General features: G+C 41.4%; 1 protein-coding gene across 1 annotated transcript; it reads left to right on the top strand.

The window, feature by feature from the left end:
* Positions 1–3,135: 3,135 nt before the first annotated feature.
* Positions 3,136–9,078, top strand: ackr3a (atypical chemokine receptor 3a). The gene is made up of 2 exons (XM_053329056.1): positions 3,136–3,272; positions 6,316–9,078. The coding sequence occupies exon 2, from the start codon at positions 6,386–6,388 to the stop codon at positions 7,517–7,519; it is 1,134 nt and encodes a 377-aa protein (XP_053185031.1). The 5' UTR covers positions 3,136–3,272; positions 6,316–6,385; the 3' UTR covers positions 7,520–9,078.
* Positions 9,079–10,293: the final 1,215 nt, after the last annotated feature.

Raw genomic sequence — 10,293 nt, 5'->3', positions numbered from 1 at the left:
TGTGAGACCAGAAGCATCTCACCTTTTTCTTTTCCAGACAGAGTACATCCAGATGCTTCTTCTCCTCCTGCATCTGTTTGACTTGGGCCTCCCAGGTCTTTTCTTTCTCATCCAGCTCCTTTGTGAACATCTCACCCAGAGTGTTTCACTTGATCTGCCAAGTTTTCTCATTCTGGAGAAGTTCAATCTGTTCGCTGCTGGTTTGAGTTCTCAGCGAGCCCCTCGGGGAGATCCTCCTTTGCCTTCCTGAGCACCAGGATTTCAGTGTCCAACTGGTTGAGATGCTCCTCCAGTTGCTTCACTTTTTTATGTTTTCATTATTGTCTGCTTCCTTGCTCTTCATTTGAAAACTTTGCTACAATCTGTGTTACTCCTCTTTTTGAGTTATTCTGTGAACTCCATCTCTTTGCTGCTGGTTAGTGTTTCTCCAGCCCTACACATTGGAGGTACGTCATATTAAAGGTCGGGATAATGTAATGGCTGACACATTGTCTAGAGCCCCTGTTTGATGTACCGAAGACCTTTTCATTAGGGGTCTTCGTTTTATGGTGGTGGTGGTGGTGGTGGGGGGGGGGGGTTGATGGCCTTAGGCCTCCCATAGTAAAGGGGTTTGTCTGCCTTGCTTTCTACTCTCCTGTTTTCTCTCTTCCCTAGATGGTCTGGTCCCTCCCTCCTCAACAAGTGATTGAGGTCACTTGTTGGGAGCCTTTTTAAACCGGGGAAGTTCAAGATGTCCCTCTCTCACTCTCTGGCCCTCCTGGAAGGACCAGTGCATTTCAGGCACTTAACTTTTTTTTTTTTTTTATTGTGTTAAAAGTAGCCTTGGTTCATGTTTTTTTTTACTTTAAAACTCTTGTTTGATTACATTTGTTAACCTTAATAAATTACTTTCTTCATTTGAGCTCTTGCTGTGTGGTCCTCCCTGCTTTGTTATGCTCTCAAACTAGCTGGGCATAACTATGTTCTTACAGCTTCTGTTCTGATATCACATTAAATAGGTTTTCATCTAGTCTGTCAGTCCAAGTCAAGTCTTGACTGATGATCTAAGGCAGTTCACTGTTGTCTGTTCATTTCCTTAAACCAACACAAGAGCAGAACAGAAAAGTAACCAAACGTCATCATTCTGCTCGGAGCACCACAAATGTATCAAAATAAACTCAAAATCCTTGATCATACATAAATATAATTCGCTTATAGCTAAACTCAATTATCATTTTATTCTGTTTACCTTTCCACTGATTTTTGACCCTAAACTTACCATAACTTTAAACTAAGGCTTCAACCTAAAATTCATACACACACACCGCACACATACACACACCCCTGCTTTTCCCAGCTCAGCTTCCCTGTGAATGAGGACTGCAGAACAGAGGTTGGCAGCAGTCTGCAAGGCTACGGATGCTTATCAGAAAGGCTTACAAATCCCCCCTGATGCTCCTGATACGGAGGACAATGGGTATGCGTGCGTAGTAGGAGCTCTCTTTAAAGCCTCATTGAAACTGACTTTACCACTCTGGTCTTTAATGAGGTCAGTGTAGCCTGCTGGCTGTATTTCATCACTGAATACAGTCATAATAAACTTCAGTAGGGTGACCTGTATGGTCACTCATATCTTTTTCCAGTAAAAACAAGCTGGACACACTCCACCTGGTTAAGACAATAGTTCATTTACTGCACATATCAAAATAGCTGCTTTGACTTATGAGCTTTATCAAACAATGTTACCATCATTTGGCAATTCAAAAATAATTAATCAGTGTTTTTTACAATTTCTCCTTTTTGTGATGCTGCTTTGTATTGAACTTGGGGTTAATTGCCCTGGTGGAAGCAGCTGCGAGGCCACCAGAGCTGCAGGTGAGCTTTCAGTGGCTTTCAGAAAACACATGAGCCACCCGCCAGGCTTTGTTCTGCTTCTAAGAGAGTGTGCCTAAACTGAGATTGAATAAAGGCTCAAACAACAATGAAACAATGAAACAATGAAACAACAAGGGATCTACAGATGAAATTAGTGCAAAGTATTGCATTGTCAAAAGACATAAAATATAAAAATTAACATTTTTGCCATCTTAATTTTGTGGGCAGATTTCTTCAAAAAATGATCCTGGCCTCAGGTTAAAATGTAAACCAAATCATTAACATAAGTTTTGGTGTCATTCGTTATTCAGAGGGTGTTTTTTCAGTTACCTCTGTGGGAGTAGATGTTGGGCTCAACCCGTTTGTTGGTTTTGGGTGGCAGCTGAGGGCAGTAAATGTGGTTTACTGACTGTCTGCATGTCTGGTTTCATATTTGGGTAACTCTGGGGTGTGGCACTCAAAGGGCACTTCCCCCGCCGTTGTATGAATGTGGTTAATATACATTGTGCATGTGTTTGCCCTATATGCCACAGATTGAAAGATGGCATTATTTTATAGTAGTTACTAAAGCATATCAAAATGTGACTGAATAACTGTTAAGGGGCATGTGTGCAGCCTCTAAATAAGTAACCTGGTATGCTCTACAGTATATAGTCTACTTTGCATTCCATGTTTTAAAAAATGATACATTTCATGCTAAATGTTGCATGAAACTGATTTATTATGTAGATTTATTATGTATGTTTCAGTATTATATAGAGCAGTTACTACATTGTGATAAAATCATTAAGAAAACACGTGTGCAGCACTTAAACAGGTCCAGTGTCATTTTAAATTGCACAATTTCTTACGTTTGCATACCTTTTATTGTATTTTTTCTTGCATGGGAGCCACATTCCTACAACGTTCACGCATGAATGTATAATTATAATAATTCAAATAGGATATTGTGCTATACATGTACACAACACGTAGCTACAATATACGTTATAGAAAAGATTAAGACCCGTATGCCAAAAACTTGAGGTAAGGTGCACATTCAATAATGGTTGTATGACATGTTACATTGTGTGTCATTTATACTGTATGGTGTGAGGAAAGCAGGAAATTCTGCTTTTTTTTCTCCTCCTTGACCGAAACTCGCTGAACTGCCTGCTGTTCATTGTGCGCCTCAGGAGATGCCATGCCACTACGCACTGCCTTTAGGGCCAGCCTTGGAGGCGTAACTCTTGTGAGTATCAGCAAGTGCAGAGCGAGGAACAAGCTCAGATTCATTTAGGACGGGGAGGAAAGCGCCAAGTTTTCCTGCAGAGAAGCTGAAGCTATTCTTTAACAGCCAAAACCTAAGCGAAAACTAATTTGAGAAAAGGAGTTTTTGGAGAGAGGAAGACTTAAAAACAACAACAACAAAAACAAAGGTAAGCTGCAAGAATTGGCTTGTGTGGCGAAGTAGAAGTGAGCGTTCAGGTTTTTCAGCTTTCTAACCACATTTAGTTATCCCGAAAGATGCTCGAAACTTGCGTTGTCTGTGCTCTCGAATGGAAATAGTTTATGGGATAGATTTGGACAACTTTGAATTGTCACAGGTAGCAAACCAGAATGAATCAAGTTCTCTATTGTTTCTGATATAACATAAAGCTATTTTAGGAACATTTCAATAACGTTTGAGTGATTTATCAGTATCTCTCCATCTTTCCCAGTGGTCTTTCCGCACTGTTTATTTACCACCCCATTCAAGCACCGAGTCAGGCTACTGTGAGCTGACATGACATCTGATAAGAGAAGTTTGTTTCCAGCATGGAACAAATCAACAATGGCAACAATGACATTGTGTGTGCTTGTCGTCAGAAGCAGTGTGGGATCTCTTTTGCGTAACCGCGCCAAGGAAACGCATTTACTGTTTATGTGCGTGGGATCATCCATGTCCCTTTTTTTAAGGCAGTGATTTTATCTTAACCACAGAAAGCTTTGACTGAAAGACTGATTGAGGAAGCTTCTGACAAACATGGTGCACCTGCGCTATTCTTGTAGGCACCATTAGCACATGAAAATGTCCTTCAATCGCTTTTATTGTCTGTGTATTGAGAGACAAAAGCCGTTTTCAGCTAATTTGTAACTGGATGCTCTCGAGTTGAATGCTAGGGGAAGAGAGAGAGAGACACACACGGAGAGAGAGAGAGAGAGAGAGAGAGAGAGAGAGAGAGAGAGAGAGAGATACAGAGGTGGGCAGCTGTTATCTGATGGTGTGGGTGTTAAAAGGTTAATTACCTTGAAGCCTGTGGGGCTACCTGGCACCTCCAGGTATTTTCCATATAATATAAGGGAATTAGACAGAGACCATTGTAAGGGATTATCTCAGCATAGAAAATCCCCCTGTTACAATGGAATAGCTTTCTCCAGTGTCTCCAATTTCTTAAAGTAGCTGAGAGTAAAATTAAAGGTCAGCTTTCTGACATTGACATTTTATCTCAGGCAGTGGTGGAAGACCTATTTAGATCCATTACTAAGTAAAATGTAGCAATAAATGTAGTAACACCCCATTACAACAAAATCCCTGCATGTGTCAAAATTGAGATTACTCATTGCCTCCTGTACATGTTATACTGCAATGAATTGTTCATAGATAGCCATAAATAGCCAGATGGGATTTTAGTTTTTTGCTTATCTGTTGGATTAAATGCCCCAAAAATCAAGGTAGTTCATAAAACGGATGCAGTAATCATATAAAAATGTAACATTTCCACATTTAATGATTTGCAACAAGATGGTTGACAGTATATTGTCATATTGCCCAACCATAGACCCTGTCAGACCCTGTTTGATGGATTTACATGTAAACTGCTTTCATTGTTGCAGCTGGTCTAGATGCACCAACAGTTGCAACAACTAATCAGTTTTTACAAGCTGTTGGGGCTGCAACCAATGATTATTTTCATTATCGATTCATCCACCAGTCATCTTCTCGATTAACAGATTTTTAAATATCCATTATAGTTCCCACAGCTTTTTAAAATGTCTTACAGTCAAAAACCCAAAGATATTCAGTTTACCATAATGTTTGACTAAGAAAAGCATGAAATCATGACAACTGAGTGCCTGAACCCAGCTAATTTGGGGCGTTTTTGCTTAGTAGTTGTCGGGTAATCTTCCGTTGAATATTTGCCCCTGACCTGTAGTGGACTGGATGTGTATAATAGCATAAAATGTAAATATTCAAGTAAACTGATTACAGGTAGACATAATAAATGCTGCATATCTTAAGCGGGTCCAGGAGGCTTTGTACATACTTATTTTCAGTAAAAGAAACCTTCCTCTTCCTACAATCAGCCTCTTTGTGGCAGTGTTCCTGTGTACATACAGCACAAGCCTGCAACAGATGTCTGAAGTGGTCTCATTTCACTGCCTCTCAGCCTGCTGCGTCGCTCAGTGGTTGGTGACCCTCATTTATATCACGGTCGGACCATTTTGCAGGCGTCAAGCCTCCTGCTGATCTCTGCACACAATTCACTCTGTGGGCGTAAGAGCCACTCAGGGGCAACAGGAGTGTTAAACCGCTCGTGTTCTGGTTTTGATCTGTCACCTCTCACCTCTGGCAGGCTGCCAGTTAGAGGAGCTGAGAGAGACATCACAGCACAAACTGTGAAGACTAGGCTGATGCAGCCTTGCAGGGATGAATTTCACCATGGCTACTTTGGCATTTTGGCAGAATTACACTGGATTATTGGCTTGCCAAGCTGCTTCTTCAATCTTGCATATTGCTTCAGTCACCTTACTCTGTACATATATGTAGCTATTTGAAATTGTGTGCATGTGTTATTAGTTTCAGATGTTGTAAAATGACGTAATCAAGGTTATGACCAGCGTTCCCTTTGATCGTCTGGGTGGTGACAGCTCCCTCTACTTGCTTGCTGCAAGAGAAGAGAAGAAACACAGGATTTCATTTTTTACCATAACAAGCATGTTAAAGGAAAACATTCTTTTAAGTGGCATCAGGTTTCCCACTCTGACCGGTGCTTTATCTTGGAATGCCAGGAACGCTCCGGAAATACACTCTGTTTGGATTTCTGGATCCCACTTCCTTATGACTAATCTTCACTCGGTGCTTGTGGAGCTAATGTAAACATTTATTGTACTGCCCCCTGACTTCACATCAATCATGGAGAGCTTCTGCGTTTGTGACACAACAACAGAAAGCCTCTATTAACTCATGAAAGCAGGGTTTTAACAAGTTAACCACATTAAAATTCTTCAGGATCTGGTGGCATGCCACAAGTGGATTTATATTTTATTAGCTTGTGCAGTTTAAGTCCACATGGGTAAAATGAGCCATGTTTTATGCAATAGAATATTGCTTCTTAAATGTAGTACTGTAGTTGAGATGAAGAACCTGGTACCATTGAATCTTTAGATCTGTATAAATTATGTTGCAAGAATTGATGAATTGATGTCTTGTTTTCACAGGATCTATCCCAGGTCAGACGTCTTGTGTCTTAACTCCCAGTGGTCTGTGGTCCTCTGCCAGTGCTGAAAAATGAGTCTGAGCTCCAGTGATTTGGAGGACCTGTGGGAGTCGTGGGGGTATCTCAACCTTTCTGAAGGCATTGGCAACCTATCAGGTGTGGATGCAACAATATGTGTCACCGCGTTCAACCGCAGCGCACTGCTCTACTGCATGTGTGTTCTCTACACGTTTATCTGCATCGTTGGTCTGGCTGCTAATGCTCTGGTCCTCTGGGTCAACATTTGTCGTCAAAGAGACTCCACTCCCCGCCACGAGACACATATGTACATCACCCACCTGGCAGTCGCAGACCTGTGTGTGTGTCTCACTTTGCCTGTGTGGGTGAGCTCACTGTACAAGCACGGCCACTGGCCCTTTGGTGAAGTGGCGTGTAAATTCACACACCTGATGTTCTCTGTCAACCTCTTCAGCAGCATCTTCTTCCTGGCATGCATGAGTGTGGACCGCTACCTAAGTGTGATGCGGCATGGAGACAACGAGGGAGGCACGCGCAGGAAGCTAATCCGCCCAGTAGCATGTGTGGGGGTGTGGCTTCTGGCTCTGGTTGCCTCCTTGCCAGACACTTACTTCCTGCGTACTGTGAAGTCATCCCATGGGGACACCGTGGTGTGCAGGCCTGTGTACCCAGAGGCAAACCCCAGGGAGTGGATGGTGGGAGTGCAGCTGAGCTTCACCCTGCTGGGCTTTGTTCTCCCCTTCCCAGTTATTGCAGTGTTCTATGCCCTGCTAGCCAGAGCTTTCAATCGCTCATCTTCTTCTTCATCCTCCAAATTAGATCAGGAGCGTCGTGTGAGCTGCAGGGTGATCCTGGCTTACATCGTAGTTTTCCTGGGATGCTGGGGGCCGTACCACGGCGTCCTCCTGGCTGATGCCCTCTCTCAGCTGGGTCTGGTGCCTCTGACCTGTGGCCTGGAGAATATGATCTATGTGGCTTTACACCTGACTCAGTGCCTGTCCTTGCTCCACTGCTGTTTCAATCCCATCCTCTACAACTTCATCAACAGAAACTACCGTTATGACCTCATGAAGGCCTTCATCTTTAAATACTCCACAAGGACGGGCTTGGCACGCCTCATTGAGACAAACAACATGTCCGATGCTGAGTACTCTGCTGTAGCTGTAGACAACCCACCATTGATCTGAATCTACTCTATGATCATTTTTTGAACACTGTTGCTAAAACTATGACTATAATGCAATGTAAACATATGTTACAGCTGATTTGTCGTTATCACAATCTAATCACAATATGCTTTATATTAAATGGCAATGAAAAGACAGAAAAGAAAGCAATTGTCTTTACAGAGGAGGTAACTAGAAAATTGTGAAGTTGTGAATAACGACTTTGACGGACTGATTGAAAAAGCACTTAAGTTGTATTACATGGAGCTGAAACTGAAATCATATAAATATCGTTACTCATTTTTAAAGCCAAAATAATGACTATGTGTAGGACTGTATTTTGTTTGTGTCTGTAAATCTGCCATTGGGTTTGAGGGAAGCTAAACAAAAAATCCTCCCTCGACTTTGTGTATAATCTGATGGGCATTGATAGTATTAGCAGAGTAATATTTTTAATCTTTCAAGTTGTATTTATGTATGTTTTAGCTGTTTTTTTTTCCTCTTTCATGTTGTAATTCATACACTGATATCTGCGGATTGCTCCACTTCATACAATGCTGCCTCATCATTTTAGTCACTCCACTGACAGGCTCAGTATTCAAGTCCTGCTGTCTTATTATTAATCATAACCTTTTGTCACATCAGTTCAATCCTTCAGATAATTAATATAAATCAATTTGGAGTTGTTGCATGCAGCTACAGTCGTTGAATTATCTAGTGAATGTGTGTTCTGTGGGTCATACTTCAACATTTTGGGGAATTATGCTCATTTTCTTTCTTGCTGACAGTTAGACATGAAGCTACAGCTGGCTTGCAGTTGACATAGCTTAGCATAAAGACTAGAAACAAAGGGAAACTGCTAGCCAGGCTGTGTTATTCCGTCCTTCAACATCCCCTACAAATAATTTACAGTGTAAATCAACTTTAGAGTTTTATTTTCATTTTTTAAATGTCCAAAATGTTGTGTGAATGCTTCAACTGGGACCACTGAGATTGAGCTGTATCTCCCGTATCCTCTGAAATGTACAGTATGAATACTGTACTGTCTCGTTGCTTTGTATCATCAAATGATAAACATATTTATGTGGTTTTAATCCTGCTGTGTCAAGCACATAGACCACAGACAGTTAAGACATTTATGACCAAATACAGACTGAAAAGCTTTATTGCGCTCATGTACTGAAGGCTGCAGCTGTGATGTGCAACAACCAAGTGTTTATTAGGGACCAAATAACAAAAACGTCACTGCATATCTTTGAAAGTTGTGTGCATGTGCGTGCATGTGCGTGTGTGGATCCGTGTCACCGCTTGACACTAAGAGACAAATGTTTTATGTGTCATAAACATTGAGTTACATAGTTTTCTTACTGTCTGTTTTAGGAAGAAACACACTCGTTTGATATGCTGACATAGAGCTCATTGTGTCATGTGATTGGTTACACATGTATGCTTTTACACTGACTTACTATGCGATTAGAAAAGACATGAGACACAAGCATATGTCTGCAAGAACAGAGGCATTCCTTTGGTATTGTAATGTGTAACATGTGTTTTGTTATGTATTAAATATGGAGAAAATGTTTTGCCTCAGTGATTTCTTGTCTAAATAATCCAACAATTTAATATCCTCCATGCCTCAAGAGCCTAGAAATACAGTTTTTCAGCTGAGCAGCTCCACTGGAATGTGTTTCAGAAAGACTTTTAGTGTTTATTTTGAGGCATTGAATTCATATACAAACACACAAAACGATCCAGATTCAGCTGAAACATAACATCACCCCAGCTGTCATGTAACTGAAAAATCCAAGCAAATCATATTTCAGTTATGTAACACAAGCTAGGCTTTAGGGTGACTGCAAATACATCTTTTTCAATACATGTGACAGTAGCTTCATTTCAGACAGTAGAAGAAGAAAGTGATGTAATTCCTGCCACTTTAAAGACACATTTTGTATTTTTACCATGGTCAGATGAGAAGATGAATTTAGATCAGTGGTGTATTTCCTAATGTATTGATACAAAAGTGAAAGAGGAATAGTTCATCTCTGTGTCACTTCACTCCAAACAACTGCATGGAGAATTGCATGGTGTGGCATTTTCTGTCTGGTCAGCTGCACTACTCATTAGTGTTTGTCCCCTTTAACCCCTCTGCTTAACCTACTGTACTCTCCTGGGAGAGGGACAACACCCTGCCACTGTTAATCACAGGATATGTGACAACACTCCTAGCTTGCCTCCATGCAATCATCTCCCAGTTCCAACTACTTCAGCCTTTTCCGCTCATCATCAGCCTTACCCTACGCACTCCTCCCATGGGATGAAAAGCCTCTGCGTACAGCAGCCACGAGAACTTCCCTGCCAAGGTCAACACTCATACTTGCTGGAGGAGAGAAGTGTTGATGTTGATTCCTCCCAGTGCTCCCTTCCTATCCTGGGGAAATGGACCAGACATTTTGCTGGTGAGTAAAGTACAGGGAGTACACTGAGAATGTCCACGTACTTGAACAACTTCTTATTTATTAGATGAAGATCAGGAGCTCAAAATGTTTTATTAGTTGCTTCCTTGTGTGCTTCCTATCTCTGACACCTGAACAATTTAGGATTTCCATAAATCTCTCCTTTTTCCCAGTCATCTACATCATTGTCGACAGATTTCCAGTATCTTGGCCAGTGTATTCAATATCTGATGACGTCACTAGTTGCAGTGCCAGTGGAGGTCACTCAGAAGAGGAAGCTATGCTGGGATTACTACAGGTCAAATCAAATGAATCATCTGTTACTGTTACTGTCCTATC

This window comes from Scomber japonicus, chromosome 11 (genome assembly GCF_027409825.1).
Source record: "Scomber japonicus isolate fScoJap1 chromosome 11, fScoJap1.pri, whole genome shotgun sequence".
NCBI lineage: Eukaryota > Metazoa > Chordata > Actinopteri > Scombriformes > Scombridae > Scomber > Scomber japonicus.
This window is presented reverse-complemented; position numbering and strand designations above follow the sequence as displayed.

Excerpts from the sequence above, each read along its gene's own strand:
- ackr3a (XM_053329056.1), top strand. The coding sequence starts at position 6,386 with ATGAGTCTGAGCTCCAGTGATTTGGAGGACCTGTGGGAGTCGTGGGGG.